At 39.4% G+C, this 22,500-nt stretch overlaps 2 protein-coding genes and 1 long non-coding RNA gene across 4 annotated transcripts in view; 2 read left to right on the top strand and 1 right to left on the bottom strand.

Annotated features, from left to right (window-relative positions):
* The first annotated feature begins 408 nt into the window (after positions 1-408).
* LOC138016075 (uncharacterized) lies at positions 409-1,413 on the top strand. The gene is made up of 2 exons (XR_011125724.1): positions 409-613; positions 1,195-1,413. It is a non-coding gene; the product is annotated as an uncharacterized lncRNA (long non-coding RNA).
* A 4,219-nt stretch (positions 1,414-5,632) lies between these two features.
* On the bottom strand, positions 5,633-7,589 carry LOC138016064 (beta-4C adrenergic receptor-like). Its single transcript, XM_068863240.1, has one exon. It carries the CDS (start codon positions 6,733-6,735, stop codon positions 5,842-5,844), a length of 894 nt encoding a protein of 297 aa, XP_068719341.1. The 5' UTR covers positions 6,736-7,589; the 3' UTR covers positions 5,633-5,841.
* Positions 7,590-14,471: 6,882 nt separating this feature from the next.
* The window catches only part of LOC138016040 (uncharacterized), a 24,096-nt gene continuing 16,067 nt past the window's right edge, over positions 14,472-22,500 (top strand). Inside the window, exons 1-8 of one of the 2 annotated variants that reach the window (XM_068863199.1) lie at positions 14,472-14,617; positions 16,628-16,992; positions 17,211-17,366; positions 18,830-18,943; positions 19,632-19,763; positions 20,412-20,508; positions 21,500-21,718; positions 22,234-22,448. In XM_068863199.1, the coding sequence (XP_068719300.1) occupies positions 14,545-14,617; positions 16,628-16,992; positions 17,211-17,366; positions 18,830-18,943; positions 19,632-19,763; positions 20,412-20,508; positions 21,500-21,718; positions 22,234-22,448 (1,371 nt within the window). In that variant the 5' untranslated portion in view covers positions 14,472-14,544. The remainder of the gene's footprint in view (positions 14,618-16,627; positions 16,993-17,210; positions 17,367-18,829; positions 18,944-19,631; positions 19,764-20,411; positions 20,509-21,499; positions 21,719-22,233; positions 22,449-22,500) is intronic. The other variant, XM_068863200.1, reaches the window with a different exon arrangement.

A 22,500-nucleotide genomic window follows, 5' to 3' on the forward strand; every position in this document is an offset into this window, starting at 1 on the left:
AAGCAAACCGGAAAAAAGATCATCCAGTTCACAAAGATGATGATAAAAATAAAAATAATAATAATAATAATAATAATAATAGAAATAATAGAAATATAGAAATAATAATAAAAGAAGGACAGTGTCATACATATATACACTACCAGTTTTAATAGGTTTTATAATGATCATTTCAGTTTTTAGTGATAATTTTAGATTTTCTATTTTATTCACTGATTAGCTCATGGGCTACGCTGCGGCGCCTCGTGTGGCTTTCATTGTATATGGCATACAGACGTTTTTTACTGCAATCATAATAATAATAATAGTAATAATAATAATAATACGGACGTTCTTGTATGGCACATTTTAACAGCTCAATGCGCCTTACAACAATTTTTATCGCTAAATAAACTCCCTATCAAATCATAAACAAAAGAACAAATTACAGAGATAAAAAAGAGGGAGTTGGAGCTTATCGCCTCTTCTCAAAATACACAGGAGGAAAAAGGAGGCGATTCATGCCAGCGGCGAAAACATTAACAAGCAAAATGTTTTAATGTTTCAAAACTATGATCACTTATTCACGATAAACGAGAAGAAATCTGGGGGATCCTTTTACCTCCAATCAAAGGTAAGATAACAGTACATGTACATTCATCATACAAATAGGCCGTCGTGTTATGTAGTAGGGAGCTTAAGCACGCGCGTTTTTGAGACGCGGACGGCAAGCGGAAGTGACTTGTTTTCGCTTTTAACTTGTCTTCCCACAAACACATTTTCATTGCTAAGTATCTTTTTTTCCATTAGAGATGATTAGTGTAAAAATCTGTGAGACAGCACAGCGCGTCGGCCCTTAGCGCGAGAAAAGCCAATTTCCTTCGATTTGAATCCACTCTTGTACAAAGGCATCGTTTCAACTTCAAGGGGAAAATAGCTCTTACAAATGCAGCCTCACTGATGAAATTTTCATTACCCAGAACCTTGAAGTCATGCCTCTTGTTAAAAGTTGAAATTTCATGATATTACACATTTGACAGCTGTGACAGCCCTTCTATGCGAAATCGAACAGAGTTTCTTTCGATATTCCTTTGAAAGCCGGAAAGGACTCAGCTTGTGATTTCTCCTCTACTTTGCTTTGCCTATTCTTTTCGCGAACAATGCAATGCCTTTTTCACTAAACTAATTGAGTTTCAAACTTTCATCTGTTTGTAGGTTGTTAGGGCCAAGGAACGTCTCGACGAGGAAATCAGAATACAACAGAGCGAAAATGAACAACGGGAACCCGACGGCGAATCACAAACGTAGCATTTACAGTACTAGAACTTAAAATGTTCAAAAAGAAAGGTCATCTGATATGAGTTCACTCCAGCCTTTCTTTTAGACGAAGTTCAAGTAAGATTCCCACGCAGAGAAAATAAAACTAGAACTGTGTATCTTTGGGAAAACTCAAATCTGGATTCAAGAACAATGAATCCAGGAAAACGCGTGTTTTTGCTATGACAATAACCGGGTGCAATCAGACCAAGCTTAAACATAAATGGGATCACCTCACGAAAGCACAAATGATTATCTAGGGTGGCGATCAGAAAACAGCAACCAAAAGGGAAAAACTCGTAAAAGATATTTCCAGCGCGAGAAAAAGAGACAGGGGATTAAAAATACAAGGACAGATAACATCAATAACATATTACGGATAGATTTCCATTTTGGGCTTTTTTATTGCCTAAGACACCACGCCTTCTTGTTTGCTTTGCGGGTTGATGCATCATATATGAACCTTGTATTGTACCGATATAGCTCCTGTGCGCATGACCACAATGATTCATCAAGAATCCTCCTCTAGTTTTCTGATGATGTTTCAAAGGAACGCCATGTCCTGTAAAGTAAGGTTATGCGTCTGGACGAAGAATCTATTTTAGTGCGTCTTCGAATACGCACTAAACTGGAAAGTTCGTCCAGACGCATTATGCGTCTAGTGCCCGTCTTTATACTAGACGAATTTAACAGACGCAGAAAAAATGTTTGCCCAAGTTCGTCCAAGACGAATTATGCGTCTCATATAGTTCGTCCCGTCTTTACACCAGACAGATAACATAAGAGACGCATGATTCGTCTATTATGCGTCTCTAGTATAAAAACGGCCATTTCCAATGATGTAAGTGTAAATTTCTCTAATGTTAAACCGAATATTAGGGTTTCAGACGAAAGTGTTGTTTGATAACGAAATTGTTTACACCGGTAGTTGAATACTCTCATTTATTATTCAACACATTGTGACAAAGTCCAAATCTGGTCATAGCGCGCTCAATATTCGTCGTGCGTACTCAACGTATACCCCGCGATATACGTAATTTTGTGTGTCGCGGAGAAAAATGGTGGTTGTTCCGGCTCATTTTTCCAATAAACGTAAAAAAATGTGCGATATTCCGCACGATTTCGCAGGAGAATTGTTTAAAAATATTCCAAGGTTTCAGGATGTTTTCAAGTCAGTTTTTAGTTTCCACCGGTGATCGTAAGCATTAAACAATGACATTTCAATAAAAATCCGAAAAAATAGCTCACCCGAGTTTATTCGTAATGCGTCAAGCATTACTTCCGCTACCTGCGGTGCCAGGTCTGTTATTACTGTATTATGTGCAAAAATGTAATAAAGTTGTTGTTGTTTCAAGCCATTTTAAACAGCAAACGTTCAATTAAAAATAAGAACGTGATTACTAAGTTAGTATTTCAACAACGAGGCAAACCGTGTTATTTATCAGTGCCAGAAAAAAAATAGCGTTTTACGTTAAAAAAAATGATAATTTAGACTCCAGTTCACATGAGAGCAACTTCATTCAATATCCGAATTATCCATAATTATTACTCCAGATGGCTTACCAGCCATTTCGTTTTATTCCATCAGATCTATGGTAAATACGACTAAAATACTGGTTTCTCACCTCATTTAAATTGTATTTATACTGCGGAAACTTTGTATTCCAATAGAGATGTTTTTTTTTTTCAACTTTGGTTAATAACATTTCGAAAACATAGTGACGAACAAATAGAAATTAAAACAGGAAATTCAGGCCTCAAAATTAATCGTGGAAATAACTTGAACAAATTTAAACATCATCACTGACAATAAAGTTAGGCAGGTGCCCTGTCAGTTAAGGGCGAAACCGTATGCAACATGCAATGCCCTCTGCAAATATATTATGTTTCGCTTTCAAACTATAATTGAGTGCAGCGGTGAGATTTGCATACGTTGATTTAAAGCGTAATAAACATCTTAATCAGTTATTCCACAGTATATCGAAACTCCCCGTGAGAGCAAAGGTTCAAAGAGTTACTTGGTTACAAAGAAATAGATCGGGATTTAGTCGAAAGATTGGGTTCCTCCAAATCCGTAGCCCGGGCTAACCCAGTTTGCAAGCTGCGAATGTTCTGCCAATTTATCCGACAACTGGCGTGTAGTATTCATTTTCCTAAATTCGATGCTCAGCGCAATTACCCTTGGCGGAAACGCTGTCGTTTTGCTCTCTATTTACAGAGTACGTTCGCTAAGAACAACTTCGAATATGCTGATTGCCTCTCTAGCAGCTTCCGACCTCTTGGTTGGCCTACTCGTGAATCCAACATATATCGCATTGACAGCCATGAAAGTCTGGTTCAGCTCTCACCCCGTGTACAAAATGGAAAACTTTCTCTGGGCCCAGAGTCTAGTAACGTCGACATTTACTCTCTGCGCCATCAGCGTGGACAGATTTTTTGCCGTAACTTCTGCCATTCGCTACAATCAAATGATTTTGTAGAAGATATGAAGTTTCGTTTATCAGTTTGAACTTGGCTTAGCTACAAGAATCCGGATTTGTTTTTAGATTTGTAGACGTTGAAAAGATTTTTAGAGATTTCTGCAGATTTTTATATGAATTTGGTAAGTTCCAATATTTTTAGAACTGTTAGAACCAAAAAATCTGTGAAATGCGTTAAAAATTAATTTAGAGATTGGAAAAACGCTGCGACAATCGTAAGTCATGTCGTAGGCCTGTCGTGAGCTTGTCGGATGCGACAAAAATCGTACCGTGTAAATCGGCCCTAAAAGAAACATGTCTGTGAAGTTTGACGACTTAAATCCTCTCCGTTCTTGACATACAAAGGGAATTGTGACACCCGAAAATCCCCAGTAAAGTCTCGGGACTTTCGACAAACGGGCCCCTGGTCCCGTACGAGGTGAACGAAGTGATTCGTTCGAATCCCGTTCAATTTGCCCCCTCTCCCCCGGTTGATGTTCATGGGTTCGAGTGCAAAAACCAAATGGTAAACGCAACATTTGAAGGCATAGAGGAGGAGAGGTACTTTACGTGCTGTTGTAGCGAAATCTTACAACTATTTATGACCGAAGTTGTCCAGTGGCCTTTGCAAGTTAAGTTGCTCATCTACATGTAACTGGGATGACTTTTCGAACTTTCATTTTATTAGGCTTAGCTACATTAATCCCAAAAAATCGCCTAAAAATCTATCCGTATAATCTCCTAAAAATGTTTTAAAAATCTCAAAATGTTACCGAAAAATCCCAAGATTTTACAGCAAAAGATCAACGTTTAAGGATCCTTGTAAGCTAAAGCAAGCCACGTTCACAACAACTATTGTGGATAACCGATTGTTGAGACTGTAAGTCAGTTTCCGCCATGTTTTTTTCTTCGGCAACTGCAACAGAATTGTGGGATACATAACTGAATGGTAAGACCGCTGAGCATGAAGCCATGAAATCTCTTTGTGATAAGTAAAAAAAGTTCCGATCTCTAAATTAGTTTTTAACCCCTTTTACAGATTTTTTGGTTCTAGCAGTTCTAAAAATATTGGAACTTACCAAATTCATATAAAAATCTGCAGACTTTCTAAAAATCGTTTCAACGTCTACAAATCTAAAAAAAATCCGCATTTTTATAGCTAAGCCAAGTTCAAACTGATAAACGAAACTTCATATCTTCTACAAAATCATTTCATTGTTTGCCAACTTCCTGACGGTTTTAAATTAAAGTTCATCGATGGACTGGTTATTAATTTCGAATTGACCGTGACGGATCACAATCTTCTGTTTTCGGTTCGAAACCTAGTTGCAAATATGTCAATCGAATTTGGGTTCATCTCGGAAGCGGATTTGAAAACATGTTGTTTTGTGCACTGCCGAGGCTAAAACAGCGAACAAAAGTACGAAACAAACAAAAAAAATGGTCTTGTTTCGTAAGCGACAGCGTTTTCAAACATGTTTTAAAATGCTACGACATTTTTCCTGACGTACACAACAATCGTAAATCATGTCGTGGGCCTGTCGTAAGCCGTTGTCGCATGCGACAAAAATCGTACCGTGTAAATCGGCCCTTAGTTGACTTGAGAAGATGTTAAAAGACCGGCTTTCCAAAACAAGCGGTTGGCAGTTTCGGGGCCGAAAAGTTATCGAGACTTTCAACAAACGGGCCCCTGCAGCTCCCCATTGGCTTGATAGCTCTTTTGGCAGGGCAAGTGCAGCACAATTGCGTGGTCATGGGTTCTACTCCTGTGCAATCATGGATTTTTTTCCCGACTTCCTTTGCAGCTGTCGCTCAACAAACTTTCCAACTTTCACTTCAAATGTAAGATTGTTCCATAATTTGGGGGCACATCTAAATTAAAATCACATGTATACCTTTATTTCATCGTAAGTTACATCTAATTTCGACAGAAGTAAGTTTAGAATTTTGAGCAATGCTTAAATGTAATAATTGCAACTTTTAATATTTAATGGACACGATACTCAATGTGATGAAAACGCCAAGGCGCGATCGCCAAAGATGCAACGTTTGGCGCAGCGAGGGGGCCAGTCACAGCTAGCTACCATTAAGCCTTAAAAATGTAACTAAAAGTTTTTTTAATAGAACTCTTGAATTCTCTAATCCTGACGGCGTACACAAAAGGATTCCAGGCTGAACTGCTGAAAGCCAGAATAATGGCCCATAACCAATGCCGGTATACTCGAGCCTTTTCACAGGGATCCTTGGTTGCAACGTCAATGCAAGAAAAGACGACGTTGGGGAAAAATGTGACAAAGAAGAGTCCAACCACAATAGCTGCTGTCCAGGCTGCCTTGCGATTTCTTAACATCTCGGCTGCTTCAACAGGGTTGAGGAAACTGATTTTCGCTTTCTGCTTTACAGCTTCTCTAAAAATTCGAGCATAGCAGTAGATTATAATGGCGAATGGCATGATTACTGTGAACACCAGGCACAGTATCCAGACAATCGAGGCGTCTTCGGGATCTTCAAAGAATAGAGTCAAACAACCGAACGTTAAAGCTGCAGCCCAAATCGATAGCACGACGCGGCCGCAACGTTGTTTGTTGATGATTTGATTGTAGCGAATGGCAGAAGTTACGGCAAAAAATCTGTCCACGCTGATGGCGCAGAGAGTAAATGTCGACGTTACTAGACTCTGGGCCCAGAGAAAGTTTTCCATTTTGTACACGGGGTGAGAGCTGAACCAGACTTTCATGGCTGTCAATGCGATATATGTTGGATTCACGAGTAGGCCAACCAAGAGGTCGGAAGCTGCTAGAGAGGCAATCAGCATATTCGAAGTTGTTCTTAGCGAACGTACTCTGTAAATAGAGAGCAAAACGACAGCGTTTCCGCCAAGGGTAATTGCGCTGAGCATCGAATTTAGGAAAATGAATACTACACGCCAGTTGTCGGATAAATTGGCAGACCATTTGCAGCTTGTAAACTGAAAACTCATGGTGGACTACTGATTTTGAGGAACCCAATCTTTCGACTAAATGCCGATCTATTTCTTTGTAACCAAGTAACTCTGTGAACCTTTGCTCTCTAGGGGAGTTTTTATATACTGTGGAATAACTGATTAAGATGTCTATTACACTTTAAATCAAAGTATGCAAATCTCACCGCTGCACTCAATTATAGTTTGAAAGCGAAACATAATATATTTGCAGAGGGCATTGCATGTTGCATACGGTTTCGCCCTTAACTGACAAGGCACCTGCCTAACTTTATTGTCAGTGATGATGTTTAAATTTGTTCAAGTTATTTCCATGATGAATTTTGAGGCCTGAATTTCCTGTTTTAATTTCTATTTGTTCGTCACTATGTTTTCGAAATGTTATTAACCAAAGTTGAAAAAAAAAACATCTCTATTGGAATACAAAGTTTTCGCAGTATAAATACAACTTAAATGAGGTGAGAAACCAGTATTTTAGCCGTATTTCCCATAGATCTGATGGAATGAAACGAAATGGCTGGTAAGCCATCTGGAGTAATAATTATGAATAATTCGGATATTGAATGAAGTTGCTCTCATGTGAACTGGAGTCTAAATTTTCTTTTTTTTAACGTAAAACGCCATTTTTTTTCTGGCATTGATAAATATCACGGTTTGCCTCGTTGTTGAAATACCAACTTAGTAATCACGTTCTTATTTTTAATTGAACGTTTGCTGTTTAAAATGGCTTGAGGCATTACGAATAAACTCGGGTGAGCTAATTTTTTCGGATTTTTATTGAAATGTCATTGTTTAATGCTTACGATCACCGGTGTAAACTAAAAACTGACTTGAAAACATCCTGAAACCCTGGAATATTTTTAAACAATTATCCTGCGAAATCGTGCGGAATATCGCACATTTTTTTACGTTTATTAGAAAAATGAGCCGGAATAACCACCATTTTTCTCCGCAACACACAAAATTACGTATATTTAACAATTATTCCATAAGCGCGCGTTGGATATGAGATGGTAAATAGCCAACGAGGCGCGTAGCGCCGAGTTGGCTATAACCAGACTCATATCCAACAAGCGCGAATGGAATAATTGTTTTATTAAATTCCTTCAACTCCAAAAATTTGGAAGTACGAAATACGAGCGGAAAAAGCGAGCCAATCCGAGCGAAATCGAAAAAAACTTGATGAGAACGGATGCGATGTTGTGCAATACCTTGTTGTCAGACAGACGCAGGCTCATCACAAAAACATTTCTTGCCTTTTCGCGTACTTCTAAACGTCGGAATTGATCCAAACTTTCCAAAAAAAAAGTTTTTTTTCTCCTTTTTGGCTTTATTCAAAGAGAAATTTTGCATTCCGACGAAAACATTTTTGGTTTAGCAACGCTTAACGCAATCATTTACCATATAAGATCAAACCAAGGTATATGAGCTGATAACCGAGATTGAGTGAACCAATTAGAGCACGCGAAATGCATTATCCGTGGTTGAGAATTTAATAACGCGGGATATACGTTGAGTACGCACGACGAATATTGAGCGCACTATGACCATATTTGGACTTTGTCACAATAGGGCCGTTTATACGAGAGAAAATAAGCCGCGGCTTACTCTGGCTGCGGCTTACATAAGACGCGAACACCCCGTATAAATGGTACAAAATCTACGTTCACGGCTTTCTCAAGCCGCGGCTTATCCTGGCCTGGGAGTTTATACTCGTATAAATAGTTCCTTTCGCGTATTATGTACGCCGCGGTCAGAGTAAGCCGCGGCTTATTTTCTCTCGTATAAACGGCCCTAATGTGTTTAATAATAAATGATAATATTCAACTACCGGTGTAAATAATTTCGTTATCAAACAACTCTTTCGTCTGAAACCCTAATTTTCGGTTTAACATTAGACAAATTTAACCATAGTAGAGGGAACTAACTATGATTTAACGAATCGATCTTCAGTTCACTTACATCATTGGTATTTAAAGCTTGTGAACGAAATATGGATGAAATTTATTGCTTCCTTCACAGGCATCGCAAATAAAAGTTGTACTAACCGGCATAAATTAAAATCAACAAAACGGCATCGCCTTTAAAATGATATTTGAGTGATTTATTTCATCAAGTCTCTCGTGCATGTAAGAACCGTACACAGTTACGATGCCAAGACTGTTTAAATAATACCTGCGATATGACAATCGAAGCTGAACCTCTTCTCTCTCCAACAATAATCGAAATAAAAAAGGACTTTTTTGTTGAATGAATCCACCAATTAGAAAATGTGTTTCGCCTGTTTTCATAATTGTTTTGACAGTCATTTGAAGACTGAAAAAGATTGTTTTGAAACATTGATCCAATCGCGAACGATTGAGGCCATCTTGCTTTCAAAAGTAATTTCAGTGTTGTAACTTGTTGGCTGTCACCTAATTTAATGGCATTATGACTGTTCTAAAATATCCGGAGCAACTTAAGCGTTTGAAGTAGAGTGCGAAATGCACCGAATTTGCAGAGGGATCTTCATATCCGGAGAAACTTACCATAACAACAGGGGCACCCAACGTCAATTTTAGGAAAATATCTGTTCGGAAGACGATTTGAGATCTAGAATTTGCGGAACATTTGTTGTAAAATTCCTTGCTTACCTGCCTGTCCTAGGATTTTCGAACATCTACAAAATGGTATAATTCCCCATTTTTAACGGATTTTTGCCCTAAAAAGGTCACCTAGAATTTTCTGGAGCCTTTTTCCTGTCTGAAATTTTCGAAAAGGTAAGTTTTGATCCCTATAATTTTCGGATCACTGGATTTTCAGCTAGGAATTCCGGACAGATGAAAACGTTTAGGGCATTAAAGAAATGCCTATATCTATCATTGAAATACCAAAATACGTTTAACAATGTTATGTTTAAGTGGGTTTGAACTATATTCTCGTTGGGTGCCCCTGATAACAATACGTAGCTGTCTTCTAACAAGCAGGTTACTTAATCTACGCCCGCCCGAATTGTGCGACATATTTATGAATGAAAACAGCATCTCGCTCCTATCTCCTGTATCCAGTGTATTTTTTACAAGCGCTCCGCGCTTTTGAAATTTGAATGCGCGTTTGACAGGAACAGAACCAAAAAAATCTTGTTCCGGGTGAATAACTGCGTGTGCGTGACGGGAGGCCGTCAGAAACATCTCAGAAACCAACGAAAACATCTGGCCTCAGTTGTTCAAAAGATGGATAATGCTATCCACCGGATAAATACTATCCAATGGATAGCGCAATTGGTTTTGCTATGACTTATCCACTGGATAGTGATTTATCCGGCGGATAGCGCTATCCATCGTTTGAAGAACTGTGCCCTGGATTGCTCATTGCCACGAAAGAGCTTCCTTTCACAAGCGAGACAGTCCACGCATCTCCTAATACACTTGAACGGTTAAACTTCGGAGAATCAAAAATAACATTTCAATGAAAGCGGATTTCAGTATCTGGTGTCACGCAAGTCGCAATTCGGAAATTTTCAAAAGCAAAAACGTTACGGAACTGTAAAGTTGTAAAAAGATATATCCCGAGATCATCTTGAGCCTCCTATAGATAAAAATCTGGAAGAAATAACGATGTTGAGTTTAGAATTTGAAAATGGCAGGAAATGAAACCCTTTTTCAACAGCTAATCAAGTATGGCCTTTCTTGGATTTGACCAGAGTCTCTCTTTCCCTACCGCTGGTCAAGGGAACGATGGCTCTGAGAATGAGATTGTCGGAAAAAGTGAATGATGAATAGACTGCGTGGAAATGATAATAAGTTGTCAGGTTCTGACCTAAAGGCTAGTCATTGGCCGGCCACCAAGGAACCGGCCTACTGTAGAAGTTCCAATAGAAAACATGTGGTTAATGAAGGCTTTTTAAACGTTGGACAGAAGAATGCCTCAAACGTTTCTACATAGTTCTTAAGCTTCATATGCTATTTGCACATTTCTGAACATGTGACAGTCTCGCTTGAATTCTTTGGCTTACCAATAGCAGCTTTTGACGAAGCATTACAAAGCTAAATTGTCTCTTCTCAATTATTTCTTTTAAATTTCATAATTGACCACCGCAGTTATCTTAGTTCCCTTGAGGTCATGGGTAGCGCTGAAATCGTCACGTGAACGTCGATTGATAACAGTGGTAACATAGGTATCACCACCTTAATCCTTGCCATAATTGGTCATAATTGACTAATAATTGTTCTATTTTGACTTAATCCCTCACCAGCATGTCCTTCGGATACTTTTTCTTAATCCTAATTTAAATAAGAAAAGTTTTAAAAAATCTTCCTATTTAAGGCGGTTTTGAAACTGTTCAAATTGGGCTGCTGTCTTAGTTATCTCGGAAGGGATCTTGTTCCACAGAACAGATCCGCTGTTGTGCACGCTCCCTTTTGTGTATTTCTCGGTCTAAGAATGTCTTAGACAATTGGACTTGGAGTTTTTGAGACTGTGTGTGTGACAATGAAATATAATATCGGCAAAAATCCGCCTCAAAAACAGTTGGGAAAGATTATTTTGAATCTCATACATTATCACAGCTAGCTGTGTGCTGTTCATGGAAATATCACACATTTTATATCAGATATTACTCCACCGCCTCATTGCAAAAATCTGGGTGTTCTATGTTTCAGTAGCAAAGGCAAACTTGAGCTTCTTTGTCTTCGTAAAACGAAAAGGGGAGTCAGGGTGGCTTAGTGGTTATCTATCGGGCCCACCGCCATTGCGAGCCGGGGTTCAACTCTGGCCCCGGCTTCCAAGTGGGCTGAGTTTCATTCGATCTCAACCTGACTCGAGGGTTTTTCTCAGGGTACTTCGGTTTTCCTCCCTCGTCAAAATCGACTCACAGCTAATTAACATCTAGCTGTGGTGCTGTGCTCCGACATCAAACATGGACTGTACAGCGGCAGTCGGAGGCGCCTTTGAATGCTTTCAGCATTTCGCAATTCAGCCCCCAAGAAACTGCGGCAAGAAAAGGGTGATTATCTCTGCCAGTCATTGTTACTATTATTATTAAAGTAATCCTTAATCTTCTAGAGATTAAATCAGTTGATGTTACGGTACTATATATGGTGGCACGTGAACTACTGAGCATCAATCATGCACGCTGAATAGTGATCAAAGTATAATCTCCCGTGTTGAGATTTCGCCGAAATCGGATTTCATTGCAGTCCGTGAACCCGCTTAAGCGTACCTTTGTTCATTCTTCAAGGTATTGTTTGAGCGTAAATCTTGCGGGAAGGAAGTGAAAAATGGTACACGTAAAACTTCCTGGCACCTCTTGCTATGAGCAACCAAAATTCAACTTGTAACTGATATGGATAACGATAAGTTACGTGATGCCCACTGAGGAAGTGCAACCTGTTTACAGTTCTCATGATGGGAATGACCTCTTTTCCTATCTACGATCAGCATAAACCGCAGGGATCATCAAATCTCCTCCCTCCTCTTCAATTTTAACGACGGGGATAGTCCGTGCGGATCGTTCAGGGGACTTTGTTTTTTCGTGTCCATTTATCATTGAACATGAGCGAGTAATTCGGTGCCACCGTTCACATGTATCGCACTACAAGCGTTGGTGTCCCAAGAGTTTAATAACCAATTTATCGTGCTACCAAAAAATATAGCGGCTCGAATAAATACCGCTGTATTAATTGATTCCCCACCGACATCAACTACCCCACCTCCTTCCCCTCCAAACTGCGTTAGAACTTAACGGTATTCTATTCTGTACGCACACGTAACGTGTTTTTGTATTTCGTCGAAATATAAGTAGTTAGAGGTAGCTAAGTTTTTCGCAATTTAACTTCTGCTATTTTACTGAAAGGTGATTTATTGTATAAACATATACGATACGTGTATCATGGACCACAGCCAGATATAATTAACTGACAGTCGATTTTGACGGTAAACGGTCTCTTGAAAATTTTCAGTTAAGGAGATGAAATTCTTTATTTAACACGTACCATAATCCCTGAAAACTACGCCGGTCTATATATGAACGAAAAGAACACCTTCAGTTTTGTTTCCTTATTCATGGTGATTGAGACTTTCTTTTCTGAAGGCAATGAATTAAAAGTTAAAGTTACGAGAAATGTTAAAGAGTTTTGTATCCATCTGCTGTTTGAAACTGTATAAGATGATTCGTTGTCACCCCTTTGACCTCGTGTAAGATACGTATCAACACTCAATAAGTTGCTCATCACATTCCAACTGAAAGTTCTTACTCTTTCTCATCTCAACAAAACAATATATCCTAGCTTAACTAAACGAGCAATGGTTTCATTTATAGTTGGTATACACACGATCCATTGGAAGAAACCGTTCTTTATTTGCAAAGAGAACCGTGGCTCTGGTTTCAGTGGCGGGCCATCTACAGACGCGTTTCCAATCCGCAGTAACCAGCCAATCTTCTTTTGAAATAACATGTAAGCAAACAACTCTGACCTCGTTGAAGCAAAAAGTCGATATGCCGGAAAATAAAAAACAATTTACCCCATTATTCGCGAAAATTTTAATTGCTTTTTTGCTGTTGTAAGCTTTTGACTTGAGAATTCTCTCTTCTAACAACGTTGATTCTTCTTAATTAAAGGGTTTTCTTAGTGAACGGTAATTAAGCTATCCGCTTTTCCTGCGTTACAACAAACAGTAGCTTGACTGGACTGAAGCCGGCTACTGACTAGTAAAGATTTAGGCAGTACAACGCCACGGTATCAAACGTTTCTCCTAGAAGGCGAGAAACTAGAAAATTAAGTTAACCCTTAAAGCCCGTTTCAAAATGCGAACTTGGGTCGGTCATAACCTCTGCTGGCCAGTTGACAGCTTAAAGCTCTTTCTGAGATCGACAGTGGCTGTCAACGCTGAAACGCATGCTTTTGAAGAAAAGCTTCTTCTTCCTCATTCCAAACCCGAAGACAGATGCCTTATAAGGCCAGTTTTTAGTTGTTTAAATGCAATCCTTTGCAAAGTGGAAAAATGAGAGAAATGTTATAGAATTTTGTATCCATCTGCTGTTTGAAACTGTATAAGATGATTCGTTGTCACCCCTTTGACCTCGTGTAAGATACGTATTAACACTCAATAAGTTGCTCATCACATTCCAACTGAAAAGTTCTTACTTTTTCTCATCTCAACAAAACAATATATCCTAGCTTAACTAAACGAGCAATAATTTCATTTATAGTTGGTATACACACGATCCATTGGAAGAAACCGTTCTTTATTTGCAAAGAGAACCGTGGCTCTGGTTTCCGTGGCGGGCCATCTACAGACGCGTTTCCAATCCGCAGTAACCAGCCAATGTTCTTTTGAAATAACATGTAAGCAAACAACTCTGACCTCGTTGAAGCAAAAAGTCGATACGCCAGAAAATAAAAACAATTTACCCCATTAATTAAAGGGTTTTTTTAGTTAACGGTAAGCCATCCGCTTTTTCTGCGTTACAACAAACAGTAGCTTGACTGGACTGAAGCCGGCTACTGACTAGTAAAGATTTAGGCAGTACAACGCTACGGTATCAAACGTTCCTCCTAGAAGGCGAGAAACTAGAAAATTAAGTTAACCCATAAAGCCCGTTTCAAAATGCGAGCTTGGGTCGGTCATGACCTCTGCTGGCCAGTTGACAGCTTAAGGCTCTCAGTTCTGAGATCGACAGTGGCTGTCAACGCTGAAACGCATGCTTTTGAAGAAAAGCTTCTTCTTCCTCATTCCAAACCCGAAGACAGAGGCCTTATAAGACCAGTTTTTAGTTGTTTAAGTGCAGTCCTTTGCAAAGTGGAAACGAAGTTGGCTTTAGAAACCTGCATGATGGCATCAAAACAAGCCCTCGCTTTCTACGTAGTTCAGTTGCTTTTACTACAGGTGTATTTCACGAAAGGTGAGCTGTACCCTAACTTCTCTGTGACAAAGAAACATAATTGACTGTAAATCCGTAAACCTTTAAAGTTACAAACACTCTTTTTCCGCATCTTTTCGAAGTTTAAACCCTGAAACATTTTTTTCCTTTTAAATAGAACGTCGTGCGTCATCTACGCTTTTTTGTTTGTTTTCTTTTTTTTTGGCTCAAAAGCTGAACCCTGATCACTTTCATTAGTTAACATTTGAATAATTCTTTCCTTCCTATTCATTATAATTAGGTATTTCAATTCCTTCTTTTCGTGGACATACTCAGTCATTGAGGTCACTTGTACGTTTGCACTACTGCAACGCAATAATTTTCAATGATTCAGGATGCCCATGAACTCTTGCTGTGGCATCAGCTGTTGTACCTTTCACAGAGAATTTTTTTCTTCCGTAACTATCGCAAGCTTTAAAGCCGAGACAGATAGGCTTGCATGTGGTTGCTTCTAATTTAAACCCCACCCTGGCACTGAAAGGATTTTTCTCTCTCGGTCCCAGGTCCCCTCGCTTAGTGCAGACACAGGGAGCAGAGGAGTCTTTGCCAGTTAAATTCACCGTACAATTAATGGCAGCGCGAATCGATCTTGTTGGTTTTAATCACCGCGCGTAATCAAACTACACACAAACGATCGTGTTTTGGTTGAAATCCTATCGGTAGAAAAAGAAACAAGGGATGAAACTGACCACCACGTGACTAGTTCAATGTTGACCCTAACACACCGGTGACGGAAACGGAAGTCGAGGTCCGGCAGCCGTTCCACGTGCTTTGTTTTGCACCAAGACATGGAAACTTTGCTTCCAGAAACAACGGCATCAGCACCAGGATAATAGACAAAACAATCAAAAATTCAAAGTGGAAAACAAATCTCTCTTCAGAAGTTGGTAAGAATAGGCCTTATCACGGTTGTCACGGGAAGCCATCTTGACGAGTAGGCAAACGTGTCAGAAATAACAGTGTTTCTATGGGAATCTGCGTTAAAATAACTTGAGAAAACCTTGAATGTAGAAAAATTTGTAAATGGTCAACTTAAGTTGCTAACCAATGGATTTTACTGACAAAAATTGAGGATCCTACCTGCAGTAGAATTTTCCCAGCGAATTGTTAAATTTCCCTTACATTTGTCTGTAATTTTTTTTCCACAGACCCATGTAATTTCAAGCAATTCTTGGTTTGCACGTGACGTCACAAAAAATATAATACAAGAGCCTTTTGAGTTTTTTATCTCGATCAGCTACAAGAGGTTTTAAAATATATTTGTTTGCATGTTTTCAGCTCGGTATCGATTCGCGCTGCAATTGTACGGTGAATTTAATCGAAAAAAAGGTCAAATAGTACTCCTCTGCTCCCTGTGGATAAGCCAATTAAATGCTTTTAAGTTTATTTTTCAAGGTCATATGAAAATCGCTCTATTCACCTTTATCTCTTGGAGGCCATTTTGGAGTCCGTGGGGACAATAAAGGCTTTATCTTTGCATTGTCTTTGCACATCTAGCCTCACACTGAATGAGAGGTTGGACATTGAATGATATGGATCTTTTTTTGGCACAGTATGGAACTGTTGCGGTGCTGCAAATTCAAGCAAATTAGAAAAACCCCAGAGACGCATGGCTGGAATTGTCACTGATGAAATCGAATAGTTAAGATATTATTAGCCTGTTCGTTATATCTCAGTGAACAGTTTTCACTTGTCGCCACAGTGTGAGTATCGTCGTCTCTGTGTGGCTAACCGTTTTCGTTAACTTCCTACTTTGCAGCTTCAACGAAACACTGGCAGTCAAACGCGCCATATTAAATCACGTTACCACGTCTTCATCATGACAATAAATCACTGTCTTTCATGTGGTTGGCTGAAAAGTTATTTGGGCGCTTTGAAAGTTATGATGTCTCATAAGCATCCTAGCTAAAATAACGCGCAAGTTGAAAACTAAATTGAACGGGAGGTTGTTATAACGTATATCTTTTTCTTTGCTCTCGATTTTAATTCCAGCGGCTGATTTTCAAGTCGGAAAGGTCAATATATCTGACACTTCGCAAAACAATCATGGTTGTCAGTCAGTCACGTTTTTAACGCAGTTTAAAGGCTCTGGTGAAGTGAAAGTGATAGCTACTGTCAGCCATGGAAACAAGCATATCAGGATTCACGACCCAGCCTCATTATGGGTCAAATCGGTGACAACTTCCGGTTTTGACGTCTGCGAGCGCGAAGCAGGAAATGGCTCAAGCGCCGCTTCTGTGGTCAGCTGGTTGGCATTCCAAGGATCGCATCAAGGCATAAACTCAGGAATTGTAGAATTTGACGAGTTCACTTCGAGGACACAATGCAAGACGATATCACTCAGTAGTCGCACCAGTGTAAGTTCATGACCACAAAGCAATTAGCACGCGAGTTTGGTGTATGACCCACAATCTTTGGGCGCATGTTTTCCGTGAACCCCTGCAACAATCCCAGATGTTAGGCACCTCTTCTTGAACTCTTGGGCCACGTTTTGCAACTCACCCAAATGCAAGTATCCTTTAAAAAATGAGCTGAGGTTAATCGCTCCGTTTTCAATGATTTTTCGTTCTTTCAGGTCAAGCCCCAAGTGTTTGTCACCGTTGAACATGAACATTTGGACAGGCCCCATGATTCCATGAACGTTTGGGTTGAAGACATCTCCAATGATGGGTTTGTGGTCTGCTTGAGAGAATTCATGACATTTGATGGCATCCATTCTGATCTCAAAGTGGTAAGTGAGTACGTAAGCATCATTGTCAATTCATCTTTTCTTTTTTTTCTTCTGATGTACTTCAGAACATAGAAGAGCCACCTTGTGGATCTGTTTATTAATAAATCGTTGTTGTTGTTATTATTATTATTATTATTATTGCTGTTGTTGTTGTTGTTATTGTCTGATGCTAGTGATCAATTTACTGGGCTTTTCATAGAGTACAGGAAACACATTAAACTCAAATTATCAAAAAAACAGACAAACCAAAAAAAACACGACGCTCTTTAATTGCGTTTACGAATACCAAATTGCTCAGAGCAGTTGTCAGAAGTAGGGTGATACATTTTGGAAGGGTTAGAAGCAAACCGGCTAAATGGCCTGGATCGAACAGACTAAAGTGATGCTTTCTTTTGATGTTCAAATTTGCTAAGTACAGAAGAAAAGAAGTAAGTCTGGATGACTCACTCATAACAACGAATGACGTATCGGTGAATACCGCTTAGTGTTTAGAAATAAATCCAATGGGTGACCTAGCTATAGGACTAGTTTGATTTGGTACAGGTTGTCGAATCGCAAAAAACGTGAATCTACCGGATGTAGCATGACAGTCAAAGCGAAACCCGTGGCAAGGGAGAGTGAAACACCGGCGTAGCGAGAGAGAAAACCTGTGAAAAACCATTCTTGTAAGTGAAATTTAGCCCTCCTCTTACCAGCTACACCGGTAACCAGCTGCAAAGTTTCGAAATTAACAGTGTAAGTTGTGAATAGTGTGGTGACCTCCCTCTACGTAGCTAACATGAAGAACGTGAAACTATCAATTAAAAGAAAAAAATAATAGCTAAAAGATTGTGTTCTTTTATACGCGAATGCGGGTGTTTCCTGCTGTATCATTGAAGGTTTGAAAATTCAAAATGGCGGACGTATTCTAGAGGTGGCAAAATCTCTACGTATCAGTGCGCATGCCCAGCGGTGACATTACTCCATTGAACACAAATTGCTGAAACCTTTCTTTTCCCTTTATTACGTATCTCTTGAAAAAAAATCTTCTGCTGACGTATGGGAAAAAAAGTTCAGGTTATGTTTGAAGTCACCATAGTCAACACGACTGACCATACCAAATAACTTCTTTTAAACTGAAGTAGAAAAATACCTCCCCTTACGTGAAAAGTGAAAGACTAAATCATGATGATGATCCTCATTGTGTTTGAAAAACATTTTAAGGCAATGCAGGATAACCGCTTTCCAATCGCTTTTTCAATCTGCTACTTTCACGTGATATCGTCATTTGACTACAACTACAAGAATTCAGTTCGTTTTTCTTTTCTTGTATAAATTTTGTATTCCCAGTGGGCTAAAGATAACAATAGCTCTAATTAGCATGAGACCAACAAAACCTGAAGGATTCTGGTACTTGAAGCCAAATGGCGTCATCATGCAAATCTCCAATTCTTACCTTAATTCACTTTTTGCTTATACTAAAGCACTGGCTGGCATATGGTGATTTACCATCCTCCTGGAACTTTACTGAACGAGGAAAACTTCATTTCACCGGACTTGGAACACCTTTAAAGGAAAATAACTATGCTTTTTGCCAGGTACGGAGTTATCAATTATGATAACTGATCAAGAATTAAGGACTGGGTTAATTAAATCGATAAGTATAGTCTCACGAGTTGAGCATCGGGGTAAGGAGAAATGTATAAGTTGCCCTAACTGACATTATCTGGGCAAGGATCAAAGGGGCGGTTATCATGTCATGTCTTTATTCAAAAATAGCTTTTGAAACACATCTCTTCTCAAAGTGTGGTTATGTAGAAGACGGTTTGGCTTATCGTTGGTCAGTTAACTGCGGTCTTGTTTTTCCTGAAGCGAGTCCAAGAGTGAAGGGTTTTTTTTTTTTTTTTGGAGAATCAGTGTTTGTTTGACCATATGAAAATCCTGCTTTAAAAATGAGACCGGGTTGGCTTTTAAGATGACCTATTGAATTTGGCGTTATGCATCTCTGCTGGCATTCCTTCATGGATTGGAAACCGTGCTGACAAAATGTCTAAAACGGTAATAAAATCACTCCACCGGTTATTTTTATCGAAAAATTTTATTACATTGTGGTTCATATACTTTTTCCATTTATGAATCATGATTTTGGAATGAATATTTGTGCCCCTAAGTCAGTCGCTGGAATACAACACTACCTTAACGAGCGACGTACGATACCAAGATTAACTTTTCCAATTCTATTTCCGATGAAAGGACTTTAAGATGTTCTCTCTTTTCCTTATCAAGGATCTGAAATTCGAAAACCCTTTTTACGAGCCACCCAGTGTTCTGATTTCCGCAAGCCACGACAACATTACCGATGCGATAAGGGATAAGTCAGATGGTCACTATAGCAACGCTTTAACTGCTTGGTTAGAGGTAAGAACTGCTCTAGTATCCTGTTAGTTAACTGTCATGTTGTTGGAAGAAATGTTTTGATGAATAGAGCAACTTCTTCTTCTTCTTCTTCTTGCGATTCATATTAAAGATTCAGTGAAAGTATGACAATAAACTGAAACCCAAATAAACATGAGTTCCATTTGGACCCTACTAATTTTACTGAGGTAGATTCAGATATCTCGGTCACTGAGCTACTGAAAATCATGGAGCAGAATTGCTATCTTAAGCTTTGCTTTGGCGTGAACTTATTCTTAAAGTCACACTAGTAAATAGCTCAGTTGTTTGTGATATCAATGTGACTTCACCATGCAGTTCAACCACCAGTGTGCTGACTTGACGGTTTGAATGCGTGATGTTGTTCTAGTCAAAGCTTAAGCCCACAAATCGTCCTCGCTCGCTATAGTCTCAAGGGGTTCCGCCAGTGGTTAGAGCATCCAGCTGGATTTTAGGTAGCCGTGCTTTCAATTCCCATCTGGGACTAAGGTTTTTCTGAGTTCCAGTTGGTGGTGTTACCGATTCACCATATCTTTAATATTTGATGCACTTCTCGCGGATCACAGAATTTTTCAAGTTTCATAGTGTGGAAAAGAATAGTGCTATATAATAATCCATTTAATTTTGTTGCAGGAAATAACTTACACGTCTTTTAAAGTGTGCGTAAAAGACAGTCAAGGCCTCAGCAATTCGCACAGCCCAGTGACAGTGAACTATGCTGTAATAGGAGGTAACAAATTTATTGTAAACATTTGAATCAGCTGCTTTATTCTCGTTTCATGAACACAATGCCTCTCTTGTGGGAAATGCATGGAGGACAAGCTTTACAAGAACTGAGGCCGGTTGAGAATAGAACTTAAGGTGTACTTAACAATTAAATATTTTCATTGCTGATACCCATAAGCTTTTATCTGCGAAATGTCTCGTTAAAGCGCCGTGAATCTTCGTAAGGCCAGCAGTCGACGTTCAACGCAGGATCAACCAGCGATCTCAGTAGATGGAGCACAAGCTGTTTTACACGGAAAAATCATCAAAACTGAAATGAGCACTTTGTGGGGTCATTCAAGCCAAAAAAAAAGTTATGCCTGTCACTATTTCTACTCTACAAACTTTTCTAAATTTAACGCCTTGCAAAAGACAATACTTTGAGGTTAGGGATACTTAAATTTACAATCAGAAAGGAATTGAGTTTTGTACAATCTTGAACAAAGCGGTCTGGAAAAAATGCATTAGGAATGCAAAGTGACATTTTTTCACTTCCATTGCCCTTCTCCCTCCCCTCATGCGGGTAACAACATTATGATATCAAAAGGTGTGTTAGTATTTGGTACTTTGTGAGCCAACAGGATAGGGAAGGAGACTATAAGCAAATCTTTGTTCAGTTTATGAAACATCATGAAAACTAAGGTGATTGATATTTATGTCGCTGTGTCGTATTTGTTAGGGGTTTTGTCCAAGATTGTTAAAATAAAGCAAATGGGGAAAAGTTATAGCTGGTGCCAGAACTTCTTCATTAGAAATTGCTCCTCAACTTATTTCATTTACGCTAACCTTCAGTGCAATGAGTGACCATGAGTGTCGACACTCGAGCTCCTTATTGGTTTTGCTATTGTTGGTTTTCACTCACGTGAAAGAGCTTATAGCGTTACATTTCAGCTGTACTGGTCATGCAAGACAGAACATTCACATTATTGCGCTGCTGTGCCTTTTTGTTTTGCAAGATCTCGACCCATGCACTAACGTTACCTGTGACTACCACGCTATCTGCAAGGCATACAACGCATTTGATGCCCGTTGCTTATGCAATGAAGACTGTCCATCTTACGAGGAGCCAGTGTGTTCTTCCAATGCGACTACGTTCAAAAACAAGTGCCTCTTTTTCCTGGACGTCTGCAAACGCAAAACTAACCACACCCTTTATCACCCAGGCAGTTGTACAGGTGAGACAATTTAACTTTGCAGTGACAGTGACAATAACATTGATCGATAATGGCATTAACGATGGTAATGACAAGGATCGTGGCAACGGCAATGGCCATGACCTAATGCCGGTGACAGTAATAGCAGCAGTGTCTGTGATAGTGGCTGGGGCAGCGACAATAGAGAGCTTTAGATTCTAGTACGAGAAGGACTACGAGTACGAGATTTTCTCTTACGACAACAGTGAGCGCGCGCAAACCAGCGTCATTTTGGCGGGAAAACGTGATGCCGTCGTCATTTTAGTATACGTACGAGGTTTTGCAAGAATGTCGTCATGTCAAAACAAGTCAACAACACGGTAGCAGTTTTGTCATTTTTCGATGAGCAAAAAGGCTCAGTTACCAGCAACAAGAATAACTGAGCAACCTAATACTGCTAAAAAAGAGTAAGATTAAGCGTACGGGTTAAAATGGAAAAAAAATATGAGTTTTGTTATCCCATCCATAGTACTTTCTTGGCGTCTTGTTTTTTTCAGGTTTCCCTGTTAAGACGGGACGAGTTGCCTTAGAGCGACCAGTCCAATGGGCAGAGACTGCTTGTGAAAAGGTGACCTTTCCGCCCTTCTCATTCTACCCAGACAAAGAGGTACATGTTCAGATCACGAGAAACCACTGGAATATCAGCAGGACAAATTTCATCCACGAAGCTACAGTGTCTTGGGTACAAACTGTAAATCACGAGAGCTTTGAGGTAAAAATATAATTCTAAATCGACTTTTTTAAGATTTAGGTGACTCCGTTGG

Source organism: Montipora capricornis, chromosome 9 (assembly GCF_036669925.1).
Source record: "Montipora capricornis isolate CH-2021 chromosome 9, ASM3666992v2, whole genome shotgun sequence".
Taxonomy (NCBI): domain Eukaryota; kingdom Metazoa; phylum Cnidaria; class Anthozoa; order Scleractinia; family Acroporidae; genus Montipora; species Montipora capricornis.